At 39.4% G+C, this 21,108-nt stretch overlaps 1 protein-coding gene across 15 annotated transcripts in view; it reads right to left on the reverse strand.

Moving 5' to 3' along the window:
• DACH2 (dachshund family transcription factor 2) overlaps positions 1-21,108 on the reverse strand; it is a 264,998-nt gene that overhangs the window by 129,686 nt on the left and 114,204 nt on the right. For all 15 annotated transcript variants that reach the window (XM_040698707.2, XM_046939899.1, XM_046939898.1 and 12 more), the window contains exon 2: positions 3,430-3,545. In XM_040698707.2, the coding sequence (XP_040554641.1) occupies positions 3,430-3,545 (116 nt within the window). The remainder of the gene's footprint in view (positions 1-3,429; positions 3,546-21,108) is intronic.

Below are 21,108 nucleotides of genomic sequence, written 5' to 3' on the forward strand. Positions count from 1 at the left end.
CATATCAACAGTTTTCTGAGCTACTGATTTAAGTAACGTAATGGATTTCACTTTCTCTCCACACAGTAAACCACTGCTTCGGAGCCTAAAAGTTCCATCAGTAAGTCCCAACTGTCTTGTTAAGATATACTGAAAAAAAGCCCTGTACATTAACAAAAAAAACCCCAAACACTTTATCTCCTATTAATGTCACTTCATCACACTGCATTGTGTGAAGAAAAAGAAGAAAGCCTTTGATAACTGTCCCTCACTGACATATGGGATTTTTCCCTTGCCCTCACAGCAGGCAGGGGCACCACGCTGATTTCGACATTTCCTACAAGAATACAGGAAGCAAAACACTCTCTCCTAAACTAATGCAAAATGGACAGTACTCAAATATCAGCTCTTGGGCAGGGTCATTGTGCTGCTTGCTCAAGCCCTTCCCATCAGCATGCATCCCAGGCACGCTGCCCCATCGTTCTCAGCCACTGCAGGCTTAGCCACCCTGCTGCTCCAGCCTCATCCTCAAACGTTCCCATTCCCCAAAGGCCGAAGGTAGCTGCATATATTTGAAAACATAGATGATTCACTTAAACTGCCTTCCCAATCTCTTACACATAAGAGTAGCTGTAGTCCTCTTTGCCAAGATGTAAAAAATTACACTCTGCACTGGGAAATGCAGTATGCCTAATTTAACTACCTGTTTATTATGTGAAAATGACCATGTAAACTGAGCTGACACAAACCAAATGGGTGATGAAAACAACAGCACATTTCAAGGAAGGGAAACGCAGATGGCTCACCCAGTCTGCAGGAAGCTGCTAATCATCACCCTGTAATACCCTGTACAGACAGATCTGTGAGTTCTATGGCCAGAACAGCAGCTTCTTGAGATGTATCCATCTAACCAACAGCATGTGTGGACAAAACTGCTTCACCTGAATGTGACCACAGACTAAAGGGGAGGCAAAACTAGAAAATGAAATGGATGGATGAGTCATGATACATCTGCTAACATGGAGTCTGTTACCAAAATGAGTAATCTGAAGAATAAAACAGTTTTGATGGTAATTTAGTCCCTTTAGAAAATGTCTTAATCACGTAACTAGAGAGAGTCTGATTTTTTTTTTTTTTTTTTTTTTAATATCGTAGGCAGATTAACATAACCATCTGCAAACCATATACAAGTGAGATCCCAAATAAGTAAATTAACACTTGGCCGATACACAACACTTTAATATCCTCGCAACTTTTACTCTATTAACCACCACTCAGAAGTCTGGTAGAAAAACCTTCGTTATTTAGTAAGTGTTAAAATGCTTTTTGTTCTTAGCTCAGCCAAAAGGAAAGAATCCAACTGCAGAAGTGTTGAAATCAACCAGAGAAAAGCAGACAGTAATTAAGTGAAACAGATATAAATAAAGCTAATGGAGGTGCTCCATCGAGTTTGCAACAGCTTAGATCCCCCACTGAGTTTACAAGTGGCTCTTTTGGCACCCTTCGTTATTCAGCATTTAGCCCAACCTTCTCTATGCTGCTTTCCTTTACGAGCAAAACAAAAACAAAACTTCAGGGGCTCTGAGTCCTAAGTGCAGAGACTACACAGCCATTGGCGCAGAGCACCTGTGCCCCCGGCTGGCTACAGGACGCTTCATCCTCAGGGATCCATCTCACCTGGGCCCTCAACGACTGTGATGCTTTCGAATTGTGTGTTTTCTCTTGCCTGCAACTTAATCGCAAAGCTCCCTTTCAGCTGCTTCAGGCATACTGTGTGTGACTTCTGCCATTTGGTCACACAAAGGTTTTCACATACAGCTCACAAGGTCAGAAGGCAGCCACCCTGGGCTTCAGCTGAAAGGCAGCGCTTGGGGGCAATCTCCTTATACAATCCTCCACAGTTTAAATTAAGTGGGATATGTCCTAGTCACCACTTCAGACTACAAAAAAAATCAAAGTCTAGAAATAACTCAGCTTTAAACATTTTTATTCAAACACTGTGATACTTAATATATGTGAGATGCTGAGTCTAGATGCTATTTTACTGTGCAACACAGAGTTTGCCCAATAGTTTCCAATTTAAAGAAGCACGGTAATGTGCATTAAAAAAAAAAAAAGGTGGAAAAGCACTAAGCAATATTTCAGATTTCTGGAAAGTATGGTGATTCTTATGCTATCCTCTCTGTTGGTAATAACACAAACAATTAAATATCCATGAAATTCCTGGGCTAACATGACAGAGCTACTAAAACTTGTTTAAATGCAACTTCACATACTGTAAATACATGTAGCAGAGGTTCTGTGGCATCTGGATGTAGTAGCAGGCTTTTATACCTATATTAACTACTACAGGTTTCTCTGACTATTGCTTAAGAATGTTTATTTCCATTTTCACAGAACAGGGTTATTGGTTCTCTGTGAAATTGCCATGACACTCGGAGTTGTAGGAGGAATCAAAGACCTCAGCTTTGTCACTCTCCTGAACACTGGCACCCACCGAGGCACTCAGTCACACTGCAACAGGTTTTGCGAGCAGAGACCACAGTCACCACATCAGAGACAAGCACTTACTTAATTCTAAGATTGTTGTGAGCTGCCCTCTGCATTCTGCTACAAACCTTAAGTTAAGATACAACATGTTTACATTGGATTTTGATAGTAATCCTAAAACTGCCAAGCCTCTTGAATATTTAAATAATTACCATTAGGAATATAGTCTGTCAATATAGCTGTATCCTCTTCATTTTATTACCAAAATAAACTCGCTTGTCGTTGGCATATCATCAATTAATAAAAAATTAAAATACTCATCAAAACAGCTTAATTAGAGACTTAAGACTTTACTAATAAATAATAAAGTGGAATAAGACACCATGCATTAAATTTTGAGTAGAGATTGCTTGTAAATTCACGTTTTTATGCTTCTTTTTATATTATGATATTTAACGCAGATTATTAAAATAGAATCCACTGTGGTAACATGAACTTATCTGCTTTTTGAGTGTTTCTTCTACCGCTCGTAAAAGCATTTTGCTATCTTCCCAGCATACATTAACGATGTTACAACACAATACACATTAGCCACGCTGTTCATATCCCATGAGAACTAAAACACACATGCATTTGAAAGGAAGAAATGCATGCTACAGGGCTCTCTGAGACAATTTTCATTTTGTCTTTTTTTCCTCCCCCCTTTTACTAAAATAACATTTAATGGAATTTCCTGTAAGGAAATTACAATTAATACAGAACTAAATTACAAATCCACTAGATTTCAGTCACTGCAGCAACAAAACAGAATTTTCATGAACACTCAAAAAATCCAATAATGTAACCTCTGGTAAAGCTTGAAAAAGCCCTGAAGGACAAGGCACTTAGATCAATATTAGTTTATTTTAACTGCCGTGCAGTATGAAGAGATGAGGCTGATCATCTGATGGATTTTATTACCTGTCGGAGAGATAAGGCCTGGTGATAAGAGGCCTGGAACTCCATGGGGCAGAAGGCGTGCGTTTTCCTGTATCGCAACTCCAAGTGAACGCTTTGGGGGTCTTCCTGGCCGTGAGCTGATGAAACAAGAAAATAAATGAAAATGCATTTTATTTTTTCAAATAATTGCTTACTATACACGATATATATATAAAATATGCAAAATATCAAAAATACTTAGGAATATATTAGAAGTTCTTGCCTAGGAGGAAAAATACAAAAAACACAACCTCAGTCAATTAAGCACACAATAATTGTATAGATTTCAAATTAACAGTACACTGTCAAACAGCACCTATAGTTAACATAGTCATGAGCTCTACGTCACATAAACGACGAGAAAACTTTTATTTTACCTCCACTAAAACAGCAAAAACAAATCAATCCAGATTCTAGTCCTAACTTATCACTACTTTGCTGATTAATGTATGTTTCTCAGTATTCCTGTCTGCAAAATGGAGCACGAGAGATTCACGTGCATGCTGGTAAAGTCTTGAAAATGCCACTGGATGCATTACTCATCTCACCAACTAAGGTTTCTGGGTACTGTAGATTAATGATGCAATGATGGGGGGTGACACCAGAGCTATTCAGATTAGGTCTTTCAGAATTTACTAGCTCAGACTCAAATGAATATAACCACAGTGCTTCACAGCATCTCAGCCAACCCAGTTTCAGGGAGGCATCCCCACGTGCACCTCTACGATCCGTGCACTAGCCAATGTCTTCCACTGCCCAGGGATTCCCAGTTCTTACAGGTCACTAACAGAGAGAGGTCTCAGCAGTGGCTGCTTCCCAGTCTGAGCCACACAGGTGCACCGTGAAAGATGAGTAGCTACACTGGCTCAAATTTCAAAACAATGCAATCTTTATGATATTAACCACCATGTTCTGAATCATGGCAGGTAACAGCCTATTTCTGAAGACTCAGCACTAATTTAACACTCAGCTTTTCCAAAACTGACTAGTTCACGGATTGACTTGTGGTTTTGATTACCACACATAGGTTAAACCAAGAATGTCCAACCTGTCAATAACTCACCACCCCCGACCACCTTATGAATTATGACTGCCATTTTTATTCCAAAATGCTAAAGATCTGAATATTCGTTTACATCATCTATTTTCCAGCTATCACATTTATCTCTTAAGTCTGTATTGCCTACATGAAATCATGCTATACAGCTACCACAACACAGATTTACAGAGCAAAGACCCATCTGAATCAACTTTCCCAAGACAAATAATAAAAATATAACCTCCTAGTGTTTGTCGAAGTACTCCCGCTTCCCTTAGATCAAAACAATTTTTACTTGGCTGAATAACAGAGCTCTTGACAAAATATAGCGAAACACTGCATGAAGCTGCAACAAAGCTGCAACAATGAATGAGGTTTGAATAGGGAGCATTTCCAAAATGACTTCAAGTCCACAAAGACATTTCAGTTAAACCTCACTCCATCAACTTACAGTGCCAAAGCTCTCCATCAATGTAAGACAAACTCTGTGTTTAAATGAAGACAACTTCCAGCAGCACTGCGCAGAGGTACCATTAACGTGTTCATTTTTCACACACTGTGCTAGTACTATTTTGTTTTACTGTACATCAAGGTAGCACATTTTTTCAGTTTATTATTTTATCTCTATATAACTATCCTGTCCTTCTTTTAGCTGCAGGTTTGCCCATTTTTTACTTCATTTTATTTAGCATTTTTTTCCATTTTACTTTGTTATGCTTTATCATATTACGATGGCTTTAAAGCACAGCTTACTATGAAAGGCCAGGCTCATGACCTACAATAAGGTAAACCTAAAATAATAGCATGCAAATTTCTCAGGAAGTTAGATGCACAAATGGATGACCTATTAAAAATACCCGCTGAATGACCATCTACCATACACTATGAGGCTTGTACATGGAGATGTGAAAGAAAAACTTATACAATTTACGCAAGTCTGTGCACACATGAATCTGTAGGTGCCTAATTGGCACTTAATAATGTATTTGCAAAAAAAAATCCCAGAAGTAAAACACCAAAAATGAGCAGCTTTCTCCAGCAGTTCAATCAACTAAACCACAAAACATTCCCTTCTCAAGCTCAAATACTACAAAATATTTGCAAAACTCTGTACGTTGATATAAGCTGTAATACAAATCTAAAAAAACTGAACACTTCTAAAAGAATTAATGAAGAAACATTTGTGGTTTATTATTGGTGATGTACCATAACCAAGGTTTCTTCTTGGGAGGACACCACAGCTCAAAGAAGGCACCTCGCTATTTGAATACAAGCATTTACAGCTTCTGGCTGAAAGAAAATTCTGGCATTTTTGTTTGAACATAAAGCAGAAATCTCAGAGACAGGATAAAAACGTCTGATGTAGATCTCACTTTCAAATGAAAGATTTCCACAAAGGAAACAAAAGCTCAGAACGTCAAAACATGCGACGTGCTTCACTTTCCCACAGACCGCGCTGCTGCCAGGGCTGGGGCTGGCGCTGCCAAGCAATGAGACTCACTTGTCCGTCTGCACGTTTCCACTGCCCACGCAGTGTAACTCTCATCACCTTAGGAAGCCTGGAATTTTGATTCACACTTTCTGTTTAAAACGTATCCGACCCTGACAATTTAGAGAAAATTCCTAATGAACGCCTTCAGAAAGGTAGCAGGATTATCAGTTCAGAAGAGTAGGACATAATCTATGATTTTGTAACTATTGACTTTGAAACGTTAGCAGCACCAGCATAAACATATGAAATTTATTTACCATTATTTCTGCTGATCTTTTGACACCTAGCTCTTCTATTGCAGTTTCTTTTCCACTTTTTCCTTTATGTCATTAAAGGAAGTTAAATACTTAAAACTGCATTTCTTTCTCATTGATAACAAAGGAAGCAAGAGGCTGAATGATCAGCTTTGAACAATTTCTAACATTTCTTTACATTCTGTATTTGCCATTAATTTGCCTTTAGGAATGGAAAGGGACTCAATCCTCAATGAGATGTTACTTCAATCAGAAGCTGCTGGCTTACAGATATATCTTAAAATTATTTTAATGTTAAAGTAGATTTATGACCACAGTCAAGACCACATAGTCTAAGGGAGAAGTACAATACAATTTCCCATTAATATATATTTGGTAATCACATTCTTTTTACTACATGAGTGCAACTAAATTGGCCAGCTCTAAAAAAATTCTACTATTATCCCTAAAAAAAAAAAAAAACAAAAAAAAAAACCCAAACACAAAAATAACATTAAAAAACCTCTGAGTCATCAATTACTTGCCAAGAGAGATGGCTGGAGGCTTAAGGTTTTACCTGTGCTTAGGTTATGGTTATCCAGCTGCTCTCATTATCCTGCCCTGACAAAAAGGCACTAAATATGAAAGAGAACAATGACCTGCCAGGACAATATGATCTGAATATTCTTCATCTCTGTGTTCTGTTCAGAATGAAATTCATCAGAGAATAAAGTACACTTTAACGAGTACATTTGACTATTGAAAATTATATGGAAAATGTTGAGAAATCACTCATAGTGTGGGCTTTTCCCTTTATTTTCCACTCCTGTTGAGATCTAACTTCATTATTTTTCCTCTAAACATTCCAAGGATTTTTAATTTGAAAGTTTCTATCAACCCCAACTTGCAAAATTCTATCTTACAATTATTACAGACAAGCATATTTTGGAAAACCCACAAATTCATCAACACTTGTAAACTATAAATAATCAGTGGAAACATACAGCACATTACTGTTGATGTACGATAGCGCTCTACTTTTATGCTTCAGATATGAGAGATTTACTGGAATCAGAAGTGAATTTGCATATTCATCAAGACAAATAAACACGTGGTGATTTAACTAGGAAACTGTTATTTGGATGACAATTTAATCAGCACAGGTTGAAAGGTCCATCACTGCAGCATCCTGTTTCTGCTAAAATATTGATTGCGTTACTGATTTCAGTAATGCTTTATTTTACAGGGCACAAATAACCATGTAATTACTCTTTAATTGAATGGTAATTGCTTGCTGGCAATTATTTGTTAAGTTTTGGAGTTTAATTACCAGGTTATTTGTGTTTTGTGAAATAAAATGTTATGTATTAGTAGCCTTAAATATTTTCAGTATGAATAGTCTGTCACAACTAGAAAAGTAAGTTACGATGCTTTGAGTTTGATAAATAACACTCTAACACTGCCACTATTATTAAAAGAATCAGATGAATCTTTGAATGCTTTCCCTTTACAAAATTAACATTAGATGTAACATTTGTAAGATAAATGGACAAATACTGTACCACAGAAGCATGATTTCCTCTGGGGTCCAGTCCAGCATTTAGCATAATTTATCCTGATGTTTTGCTTTTCATTCTGTGGGCCTCTTTAGAGGAACTGAAATAGTATCCTAACCTCTTGAGAGCAAAGAATAAACCAAGTAGAAATATATTTCAACAGTACTTCATATTTCTGCAACTGAAGTGGATTACCACCAGCACATTATCTTAGCAGCCTATAAACTTTGTAGAGTTGGCAGTTAGCTAGATAACAAGGGAAAGCATTATGTCTCGCAGTGTCAATGAGATATGACACGTTCTGTGATATATTTATTCCAAGTCGTGATACATGAGGTACCCAATACTTTGATCGTTAAAATCTGAATTTTACCATTACACTTTCATTTTTGTCATCAACTATTTATGAATTGGCAGTACACAGTTTAGCAAGGACTGCTGATTTTGTTTTTCCAAAAGATATCCAGTTAATAAATTAATTATTGATTCCACGAGGCTTGAGATATGTGGCATAAAAATAAGCTAGACTTGTGATTTAGAAAACCCTCATACATATCGCATGTTTCTTCAACAGCAATGAATTTTATTAGGCTGAGAGGAGAAATACAGAAGTAGTGTATCACACGTTGTGTAAATTGCTCTGATAACAGCAGCAGTAACTGGTGCAAGCGCTTACAAATGAAAAACCACCTCAGTTGCTTTTCTGAAATTCAAACAGGAACCAGAAATTACAACTTTGCTTTCCTGAAAGATCGTGAAATACAGGCTGGTGATTGTGAAAGGCACTCTTTGAAGTCTTTATCAATAAACATAACATTCCTGATAACTTCAGTTAAAGTCATTTCCTTTTATTACCAAAAGATTTTTAGTTGCAGCATGGATTAAAAATAATCTCCTTGCTTTGGTGTTTATTACAACATTTCAAAGATGCCAATGGTAGTTAAACTCTACTTGACCTCTCAGTGTTTGAGAAGAGAAGCAAACTCTGACCTCGCAGCAACCTGATTCTGTCTCCTCTCAGCGCTGGCAAACTGATCACTTGTCTAACCATTGCAGGACATTGGATCGCCAGCCACATCAAAGGCAACAAGAGCCAATTCAGCAGGAGGAAAAAAGTCACCCATGCAAAATGGGCAATTAACATTAATCATACATGAAGTTGTTTGAGCTGATAACTAGAACCTGGTCCCTATGGCAACTCTCATAAAATAGTGCCCACGCTGGCACGAGGAGCCACGGCTCATCTTCCACGGGGCTCAGCGCACTCCCTCCTCCCTGCAGCCGACAGAAGGAAATTGCAGAGGAAAGCTCTGACCTCCAAACAAAGTCTTCCACTCGACTCTCCAGGCTTTTTCAGTGAGGAAGGTCCTGAATATCAGCCTCCGTAAAAATGTCAGTGGAACTATATTCCTACAGCTACAGACCTGAATCTGAAGCATTGTTCTGTCATTATGAATTGGTGTTACTGTTACAACAAAAAGGACTGCTTAACACCACCGAATTCTTCAGAGGTGGGATTAAAGTGAATACTGCATTTTTATCAGCTTTACCATTAAAAATGTGAGGTAGCACAGTACCACCGTGTCCTTCCTAAAAATCATAGGTTAGAGAAAGTCCGACATAGATCTGAATAATACTGCATACAATTCCCCTGTCAAGGAGTGCATCAGTTAGCTCGGAAACATCCCCGCTGACATCTGCTGTACGTGCAGCTATGCCAGCAAGCATTTGCGTCAGCTGAGCCCCGTCAGTGCGGCCACTCAGCACAGTTCCCCTCTTACAGGTTCTGGGAACCCCAGCTCCCAGCCCACAGAGGCCCAACGACTCCGACCTGCGTCCAACTCCAAACGGTGGGCAGGGAAAAGGGGCAGCCTGAGGGCAGAACTACTGCATCTCAGCAAGTACTCCCGACCTGGAGAAATCTTTCTGCCAGCAGCATTTCAGTGCCTGTGACTTCCCCTTCATTCAGCACCCACCAGCACAGACAACAGTGATGCAGAGGAGCCGGAAGTGTCTATCACCCAAGTCTGTCTGAAGGTCCATACACAGCTCCTCTCCTGAACTGACTGCAGTAAGTTCTTGCACTAAGGGGCTGACAGCCTCTCAGCCACACAGCAATTCGCCATCTGCCTAATAAAGCTCTTCCTTCATCTCGGTACCAGTTCTGTTCCCATCCTTCAACAAACCAAAGCACCACCCATCCAGCTGGATACCATTATTTTGCTAAATACATCAGGTCAGCAGTTACCCAAGTGCTCTACAGCACTGTACAAGCAGCCATCAAACTCTCCAGAACAAGAGGAAACAGCGACATGCCAGAGAAGCAGCCCCAGTCTTTGGGGTGTTGGCCTGCTGGGTTCACTCAAAGATGCGTAAAGCCGGAATTGGCCTTAGGAGGTCACCTGCTCTCTCTACCTCTGCCCCAAGGCAGGATCACAAGCAATCAAATCATTCCTGACAAATACTAGTCCAGCCTGCCTCTGAAAACCCTGAGTGCTGGAGACTTCACGACATCCCCAGGCAACCGACAGCAGTGCTCAGGTCAGCCTTCCTGTCAGGACAGGTTTGTGGGGGAGAGGGGGGTGACATCTAACCTAGTTTTCTTTGGTTTAGTTCAAGCAAGGTACTTTTTGTCATCTACTCAACAGACACAGAAAACCCCTTACATTTTCCTGGTTAACAGACACACTTCAAATTTCCGAGGACTTGTCATGATCTGCCCTTCTGAGGTTTTCACACATAAAGACAGATCTGTGCTCACCAGAGGATCTCCTCAAGAGCAGAGAAATCCCATATTCCAACAGGCTCTAAAATATTCCCATCTATATATATCAGAGATGCAAAGTTGCACCCAGTCCCTCCTGGGACACCTGCCTTCCTTGGCAAGCCCAAGAAATCCACCTACCTGGGGAGAGGAGAAGCAGAGCGCTCTGCTTTATCCTCCCTTTTTAGCCCACAGCAAGTTCTTGGTTTCCACATTTTCCACAACGGAGTTCAAATATATCTCCAATTATTAATACCAGTGTTGACATTTTCTTGATAAAGATTCATTAAATTTTTTCTTTGTCAAAGAGAGAAAGGCGATGGAACAGACAATTTAAGAGTTGACTACTCACCTGACAGAAAGTATAACTGTGAAGCTATTTTATACTTCATTTACTTGACCTAGTTACAGTTTTTCTAACCCTAAATGTTCACATAACATGATCCTGAAATCATGAAAACACATAAATTGCTAATGTTTCCTAAGTTTCATTTTACAATCTTTTTTTAAATCCAGATTTTCTAAAACCATGCTTCCTGAAGATATAAGAAGTGTCTCAACATCCTTGCTATTTTTTCCTGTCAAGTAACACTTGTCACATCACCAGATTTCAGAATTCTGTTGATTCACGCTGTACACAGATAGAAGGCCTAAGTAATGCACTGCACTATTTCAATTTAAGGGTATGTCAGTAAAGAAATTGAAAGCATTACTACAGCTTGTATATATATACCCCCACTAATTTAATATAAATAAATTAAATTAGTGCATGTATCAGTCAAGATGCAGTGGCATGGATAAACTACAGTTCATTTAGCAACTTGAGATCATACCCAGTGTGGCAAAGTTCCTGCTGTTGGTTCTTTGTTGCCGTCGCAGTCTCTAGCTGGATTCAAGCCAGCAGGAGTGTGCCTGTCTGTGCTGAAACCATGCTGTATACCACATCACCTGAACCACAGATTTAACTTACAGATGTGTTTCAGAACAATATTCACCCAAGACATCCACCTAACTCAATGTGAACGTGCCGGACACCCCAGAGATACTGCCAAGTATGTAATGAACTCTGCAAGCTTCAGCTCAGCTACTCAGATAGTACTGCTGTGTTTTAAATCCAGTGAAATCTGTGAAACACTGGGGATCATGGCTATTATTAGTATGCAATTTTCGTTCTGTAAAACGAAGCCCACTTAAAAGAATATTTAGGATTTTTTCACCTGCAACTTGGAAGCTCGGGACTGATGTAAACAGATGTGAAGGCAGGCACTGAGAGCAGCATAGGAGCAAATACAGCTCCACTCTAACCAGGCAACAGTTCATGTTGGTAAAGACATAGACAAAGCCAAGCCCTTAATGGATAACCTTCTCCAAAAAGCCACAAGAAATGTTAGCAATCCTCTTTCAGTAACCCTCAAATCCAGTACACAGACAGGACCACATAGGTCTCTGCTACCAGCCTCTATTCACCGTGTATTTGTTCAGAGCCTGATGGGCTTCCTTCCCCAACTGACAGCTCAATTTCTGGGCTGTCAGCAAGCTCTGCCCTGGGCAGAGGACATCGCTCAGCCCAGCCATCACTCCTGGAAGACACAGATCCCAAAATCAGGACCGTGGGACTGAATCATGAACTGTCGCTTGGGATCAGCAACGTGTGAGGATAGTGTGGTGACAACGAATAGTCTCAATCTCACCTACAAAGAAAATACTTGAATGAGAAAATAATCTGCATAAAAATGCCAGAATTTACCTCAAAGAGGAAAAACAAGTATTGAAAAGTGAATGGGGAAAGGCAAGAGGAAATTCACTTTCCTTATTGTAGCTTTACATTACATATAGTGTCGTGTACAATCCAACCTAGTGCCACTATACCGAGCTATAAATCTGCTTTCATTTCACTTAATTTAGCACCCACTTTTTCAAGCACTCTTTTACTGTTTCCACATACGTACTTCTAAAACATTTGCATGGATACTCTCAAAAAAAGGAATCATCATCTATTACACATCCTCATGATTTTTCATATATGTCTGAAGTATATTACATCCTTACAAGTTTTATTTTTGACCTGTATCTGAATTCAATGCCAATTTAGGAGAACATTACTGTAAAGAAAGGTTTTTGAAATATTGCTGTTTTCCACTGAGCTGCATCTCCATAAGATTCAATTCAATAAAACTTGTAAAAAATGTGACTGTTTAAGCCTATTATCTATAGACAAAAACCTAATAGCAAGCACTTGACATATTTACAGCACTCTGTAACAAACAACCCACAGGAGATGATAGCTAATGCTGTCACAGTGCTATATTATAGCATGGCAGCACAACGTTTTCATAGTAATTCAGCTTCAATGCAATGGGAAACTACTCTTGCTTTAACTGATTTTGATCTCTGCATTACAAAGTTCAGTGTGTTCAGAATTTCGCAAGGACTCTCCACAATTTAGGGTTAGAGAACAGAAATTTATCTTTCAAAGAATAACAAATGAAAGAAGGCAGAAACAGTCCTCTACAGCACCCTTTGCACCTATATCCACGCTGAAAAGGTTTGTTCACAGCAATCAAAATGAGCCTCTGTGATGTATCCAGAAGGAACCACCTGCCCGTTAACCTTCACAAGATGGAAAGCGCTCTTCAGTTAGGTGGTGGCCATGAATAGTGTGGAATTGAACAGGCAGTATAGATTAGCAGTGTAGACTGTTTCACCTTTACCCTTCCAAATTTTGGAACTGTTAGTACTGATTTAACTTGCCAGCTATTGAGATAGATAATGTAAATATTTCTAATGCAAAATCACAGAATTATTTTTAAACAACAAAGTGCAAAGCTTTAGGACCATGAAAGTACAGAAAAGGTAGAAAAAGTTATTTCAAAATTCACATTAGATTTATCCTTAGAATCTCCCTGTTACCCTAAGATGCTGCTACAGATGGCCCTGTGCACTGACACCCTGCCTGCCAGCAAGGCCCTGCACACGTGAGGCATGCACTGACCAGGTGGCCCAGAGCTGAGGAGATGCCTCTCCAAGAGCAGATACATCTAGCAAGGTCCTTGCTAGACAAGGACCTTGCAGACAAGCAAGTGTACCTGAAACATCTGCACAATAGGGCTTGCTACCTTATGAACTCCTGTCAGCACACAGCCACCTCACCTCACGCTCCTCCATGTACCCAGAGAAGCCATTTTGGTGACAGCCCTGTGGCAAGGAGGACCAGTACTGGGGTAACCTCCACCCCAGGGCTTCCAGCCAGCCCTTCACCACATCTCTGTTTCTGTTTTCAGAGACTCCTCTCCTCAGCACTACAAAAGTCCTGATCCTCCTAGAGCACAAAACCCAGATCTGGGCTTGTGCTTCCAGGGCTAACCCCTCCACTGCTTCAGAGGGCCATCTGGTTTTCAGTTTAAGGCCTTTTCAGTCATTGGATATTTTCTCACCTTTTCCCCCACTTTGAAGAACGTGCTCCATAGAAATTCTCTCCTCATGCTGAACAAATCATGTCTTAACATTTTCGGTGGTAAATTCAAAGGTCACGTTTCGTCAGGATTCATTCCACATCAAACACTTTTCTAAATGAGCCTTATTTACAAAGCAGGCTTAGATGGCAGAAAAACTGGGTGTCGGTGAGAATGGATAGATCTCACAAGCTTGTCCACTCACTGTGGAAGGGATCTACGTGCTATCACTTAGGTGTGCAGAAATGCCCCTGCTTGTACTGGCAACGTTCAGACATGCAACACCAACAGAAACAACTCAAAAGAAAAGATCTGCGTTTATCCTTTAAAAACTTAGAGCAGCAATTATTTTAAGGGAAGTACCTGTAATTATTTTTTTTCCTGGAAATTTACTGTATTTCGCACACGTGCACACCCACAAACTTAGACCTGGGTGAAACCCCACCTAACAGCAGAGGGCTGGGCTGGCCGTGCTGCAGGCCCACGTGAAACCAGGTCAGCCCTGGGCTCACTGTAAGGAAGGAGTGTGTTCAGAGAGAACCAGTTGCTCAGCTGGGTACCAAACCAGGGACTCACAGCCACCAGTTGGACCTGCCCTCTGCGAGCAGCACACTGTGTTCCCTCTCAATGCCACAGCACCTCTCTCTATCCCTTCCTGGCAACACTCCCTTTGTTCCAGCAGTTTTCACTCTTTCTCCCAGGTGGTCTGACAGAAGCACATCTAAACCAAAGGGCCGTGCCACTGACAGAGAAACGCAACATTACTTTGTAAATGCACCTTTGGCATCAGCTACACTCTGCTGCAAGTGACGAGAAACACTGTAAGAATCCAACAACAGAAAAAGCCAGACTAAGTCCAGGGCACTAAGAAACCACACGAGTTATTCACAGGTTCAGGGATTTCCTGAAATAAAATATTTCCTAGATTAGATACAGTGGTTTATCAGAGAAGTCATACCTGCTGCCGGGTTTTTAAAAGATCGCCCTTCAGACTGAACGGTTTGTCTCTGCCCAAAAGTATGCACTGTGCTAACCTACTGGCATGCACTTCCTCACCCCGCTGCATGAACAAACAACATTTTACTTGGCTTCCAGAGGACAGAAAATACAAAACGTGTGTTGGTTTGTATGGCAACAAACTGTAAGTACAGTCCCGTCCCTACCAGGGGCAAATACAGCCTTGCTACTGACTTCAGTAGGATAACCCAGAATACATCATCTACTCAACTCACTGCTCTTTGGTGAAAATGTGTTTTTAAAAGCTGTTGAAAAAGACTAAAAGATTTCAAGCAAAAGAGTGTTTGTAACCAGATTTCCTGGGGATAAATGAAAGACATACGTTTCCATGACTGCCAGCCTACTAAATTTTGCAAGCATAAATATTTACCTAGGACTTGGGGGTGGGGAAACCACCATGTAGCCCCTTCCAAGTTTAAATACTGCAACACAGAGGTCATTATTTATAAATAGAAATAGGGAGCACATCTTTTCCGTGTGTATTTCTACCATGCTTTTCATCCACTCCATATGCCTTCTATTATTAACATTCTTACACCAGAAAAAAAATAGTGTCACTTGCTCACACTGTATGCATTCATTTTCTTTAGGCTTTCTTGTGGTTATTGATTTCCTGCTTTGTTGAAGTGGCTTTGTTTCTTTCTCAGCATGCTATCCATTTTAAAACAACAGTTGTTGAACAAATAAAAAAATATTCTAAAATTAAATTAGTTCTATCTTCATTTGTTTTTATCTGAGTTAAATGCAAGCGACACATTTCCCCTAATAAAAAGGAAATACTTAATGCCTCCCAGCATGCAGAGCAAATCAAGTAAAATTTTTCTTTTCTAATAAGGCATTTATTTTTTTTTGATTGGAAACATGAAAGAAAAAGTATAGTAAAAATAAAGCCCCTTTTGTATTCATTAGTTGTAATCACTGCTGTGGCCAGTGTTCTAACATCAACAAAAGAAGATTTTCTGGTCCAGGGCCAAATTCATTTAAGCCCTATCTTGCTACACTTGAAATCATTAGAAGAATCCTTTTTTTTTTTTTTTTTTTTCTTTCAATGCAAGTGGGATCATGCTTTAACACTGTAATCATTTATCCTGCTGAGCAGAATAAGTTTGTTCTCTTCCACAGGACCAGTCCCAGAGATGCACGGATTTCACACAGCAAAGATGCAGATGAATACAACCATCATTTCATCAACTACAAAACCAAGAAAAACAGCATTTTTTTGCAGAAGGTGACAGTTCCGACGTGCTAAATGTTGTTTTGACGCTCTATGTTTGACAAGTGCCAGTTCCAGGGCTCCAAGGCTTGTCTTCCCTCTCTCTTCAAACATGCTTATTAACTGAAATCTGGTGAACAACAGAAAAACAAAGTAGGAATTATGGAGATGCTGTATGAAGACAGAACTCTTGTCAAATTTTCTGCTAAAAGTATACAATGAAGTGCTGATTATTTGGAACCCAAATGCTCCTTTACGCTTTCCTTCTCTGCATTCTACAGTAGATCTTCCTTTGGTAGCGGGAGAAATTTCCTGCTCTAGCATCTTCCTTATCATCATGCCTTTAAGAAAATGCTTGCATACTACTGCTCCATGCATGAGAGTTATTTCCAAAAGCAATGGGCTTTGTATACTTCATTCAGTTATTGGAGAAAAAAAATCACAGTACACCTTTTGCACTGAATACATTGCACATTTAGGAAGCGGTGCTTTTCTAAAGGACTCATGGAATAACTGCATCACCAAACAGCAGAGAGGATTCTTAGACATGTATTTAAATAAGGTGGGACTGCATCTTGCACAACCACTAGCATAAGAACCACTGGTACCAAGGCAGCTGAAGATCCAGACGCACCCTTTGCACTGGGAATACGTAGGCATGTATTTCAAAATTACTCGGAGCCTGCCCTCTTTTTATGGCTACCACCATGCGAACAGAGAACAACAACAGTAAGCAACCAACGTGCCCAGATAAAACAAGATGCTGAATTCTGCTGCCTAGGGCTTAAGAACACTGCATACCTCACAGGTGCGTGCAAGAAATATTCAAATCATCAGCTATCCGTGCAGCTTTCAGAAAGGCGACCATCAGAGCATGCACCAACTCTCGCAAAGTCAGCTCACGGTAGCGCACCAAAACCTACCGAGTGTGTTTCCTGTGAATAACGCATCATAAATAGGAACTGTTTGTTACTGTATGCAACTTATAATTGGACATAACCCCACTGCAGGGGTGCTGGGAAGGCTGAACAGAGATGGCCAAATGGGAGGGGACAACGCCGTACCCTTAAGGGCAGGTAATTTCTAAGGAATTCTTCATGGGCACTCTTTGGTCTCAGATTTCACAGCCAGACTATTTGCAGAAGAGTAACAAATCTGACTTTGTAAACTTGGCTACCTTTATCCATCTCCTGAAATAGCGTGACACTAAATTTGTGTTTCACATAGCTGCTGATACGACTTTGTTTCCTTTTATCTTTGGGAGCAAAGATAGCTATTATCTTCTGATATTTATTAATTAAAAAAAAAAAAAAAAACTTAAAAGTCTTAAATTTTGAGGGAAGAAATGTTAGTCTGAAGTGAGAGAAATTGGTAGCAGGGAAACACGTGATATAAATTATGTGAACATTAGCAGTCCAGATGACCATCACTGTGGAATTAAGTTAAGCAGTTGAGTTTATTATCAAATTTGACAATTTATTGTGTGATATTTGGTAATTCTCCTGAATTAATTATTTCCAAGCAGATACTTCATAGCACTGTGGCCTTGGTGTCAAACAATGCAGCTGGTTCCTTCTCAAATGGCAGAAACTTCTTATGTAATTTTCCTACCACTTAAAAAAATACCTTTGTGTTTTCTGGAATAAAGCTAAGTTGGAAATTCTGTCAGACATTTAGGCCAAGGTGATTACACCAATTTAAGAAAGTCAACAATTACAAAGAACTCGTGTTTAATTAGGAAAAGGGAAGCACCTGTATTTTTAAAGGAAGAGACTCCAGGATTAGACTGTGCAAATTTAAGTCGTAACAAAAGACAAAACTGAGCACATTATTTATCCATGGGGAAAATCAGCCACTGCATATGATCAGTTCATGGAAAAAAAGCAACAAATAGTTCTTTTTTCACGTGGTATCTCCATGCTTTTGTACAGATACGTATCAGTAATTATGTTAACAACTCCTTTGTCTGTCCAGCAGCCAAAAAAAAGAGCACCTCTGATGGTCAGACCTGTAACACGCTCATTTTTATGCTTCAAACTTTACACTTCATAAAACATTCAAGAGTGAAAATATGACTTTTTATCTTCTTTAAATCCCATTCTTTAAACCACCATTGGCTGAGGCATTAAAATAGGCCAAATTACTCTTACAGTTTTCTTAAGACCTTTCTTTTGCTGTTAATTGCACATTTATAATTATATTCTTGCAAAAAGATTTTCAAAGATTATTCTTGGTAACAGACCTAAGGTGAAAACTTGCTGCTTTAATGCGTAAATTATAACGTGTGCAGTTGTGAGGAGTGGTTTTGTGAAATGCTCAGGTAAGCGCAAGAATCTAAAAGAGCTGTCAAAGAGTTTGCACTCTTAAGGAGCTAATGTTCATTTAAAAGCAACTCGGAATAAGCTGTGCCTGAAGGCTAAATGAGTAGTTTAACTAAAACACAACCACTAACTTTGTAGAAGACGGATAAAGGAAACAATTGTTCGTCAAACAAAGTTAGAGAAATGTAAAAAGCAGCCTCACTTTGATGCCTGTTTAAAATCATTAATTTTCCTGTAAGTTAATGTAAATCAAGGATTAAACAGAAACTGTTACCATCTGACCCTTATAAACTAAACTTCTGTGTGGCTCATCTATTTGAAGTCAAATCTATCCATACATCTAAACAGGAAACTGAATGAAAACATTTATTCTTTCCATTTCCTATATCCTGCAACCTTCTTCAAAAACTATTTCCCTTTTAAATTTAGGCTGCGTACTTCTTTTCCTCTGCAGGGTTTTGTAAACGTAACATCAGTTTCTTTACAGAGTGCAAAAAGCAGGTGCTCCTTGGGCACTGCATTTCACCCATCTGTGCACGTTTCTGAAAGTCCTTTGCACTGCAGAACAGTCCCGGACCACGGGAGGGATCCAAGCTGATATTTGGCCTCATTGAGAGAGTGCAGTTATCAGAAGTACGATCAATTGGACTTCAGAATCACTCTGTAGGTGGCAAACTCGAGGGATTCACAGTTACCATTTCAACCTGCAGATGAGGGTCATTTCCACCCTAACACGTTATTTCTCTGTGTGTAATGACACTGAGCTCTAGAAAATACTTTGACCTCTACAAGTGAAATGACTGTATCACATTAGTATCATTACTACTATGTATCTGCTGCAAGAATAAACTAAACACACAGCTATGTTGCTCATAGCTGAAGTTTGAGGTCTGCTGACAGTTTTAAAGGTGGTAAGTACAGAACTTACTGCTGGCCCATGTTATGCTGGCTGGTTTCTACGAAACACTTCTTCCAGTGCACCCGTCTATTTGCTTGTGCTGGTGAGAAAAATTCTTATCATAATGAACTGACTTTTAAGATACAACTTTGATATCAAGTGTTTCAGTATCAGAAGATTCCCATTTTATACCCAGACAGTTCAAAATTAGTAAATTTTATTATTTTATTTTTTTTAAATACAAGCATTTCAGTCAAACAATGTAATTAGTTTACAGGTCAGTGAGTGCTTCTTTCTAATTTTAAAAATCATTTTTACTGAAAAAAATCGTTTTCAAGAAGTTCAGATAAAGCAGCATGAAAATGTGTTCTGTGTTAGCATCCAGCCTAGGTAGGCACTAGGAAATTACCTGGAGAAGTAACCTCTGCTTCTGATAAGTGTAAAGAGAACGATCTCAGACTGATGACATTTCACAGTTTCATTGCCATCAAGCAGAATAAAATGCTTCTATAAAGAAAGACTTGCGGAATTAATTGATATACAGGGAAAAAAAGAAGATGCAGTCCGTGTAGTCAATATTAAAAAAAAAAAAAAAAAGATCTAATAATAACGCCTTGCTTCAATAAACACTTAGTATTGTTGTGAGCTTTAGCGGAGTCAAACGGAGTGAATGATGTCACAGAGAGGAGCTACACTGGAGATTCAGCAATAAACTGATCTGGCTCTGACCTGATCTAATACCATCATAAACAATCCCCATGGAAAGCAGAGAACTTTGAACAAAACCTCATAGAAGGAATGGCACTGACAGGAAAATGGAACTACTGCAGATGCTACCAGAGAGACACGAATGAACAAAAATCTTTAAAAAAGCACTGAAGGTTTTTTAGAAAAGCACAATTAATGAAAACACAGCTCTCTAAAAGAGAGGCAGCATCTGTAATGTTAATTTGCTGAGGGACATCCAGGTATTGTAAGAGATTGCGAATTAGGCAGATGTGACACGACAAGGAGAATATCCAGCTTTGTGCTGGGCTGCATGCCTGGAAGCATCATGTCAGAGACAGAAGAAATTGCCCTAACTCATCTACTGTTGTATGGTTATGTCTGGAACTGCATGCGTATTTCTAAGCAGCCTCATTACAAGAAAGACACTATGAAGTTAGAGGGAATTCAAAACACAGCGATCAAAATGATTAAGAGGAGATTCAAAATGAAAGATTTAGAATTACATTTCTGTACACTAACTACGTGGTAAACAGGAGATGAAAAAATAATGTTCAAATTGAAAGAGCAAACCTAAGCAATTTTGGAAGGTATCAGCACAAATAGTGCAACTTTCCTATTGCACGGGTCCAGTATCACTCAAAAATTAACTTTTAAAATTAGAAATGCTCTGAAAGCAGAGAATGCCCCACGTCCCCTGCAGGATGCTTCCAGGGCTGGCACCTGATAAGGTATTTCAGTTTTGAAACTTGCACAGCACAGAGATTTGCACAGGACAGTATTTTGTAACACGTACAGCAAACCTGATTCTCCTTCTCAGACCCCTCTGAGAACAGCAATGCTAGAACACTTTCTGATTCTTCCTTCAGTGCAGCTCTCTACTGCTCCGTAGCTTTGATTGCAAAGCCTTCTCTTAAGCAAATATTAACAACAGAATCAATTCCCTAGCA

This window comes from Gallus gallus, chromosome 4 (assembly GCF_016699485.2).
Source record: "Gallus gallus isolate bGalGal1 chromosome 4, bGalGal1.mat.broiler.GRCg7b, whole genome shotgun sequence".
NCBI classification, from domain to species: Eukaryota; Metazoa; Chordata; class Aves; order Galliformes; family Phasianidae; genus Gallus; species Gallus gallus.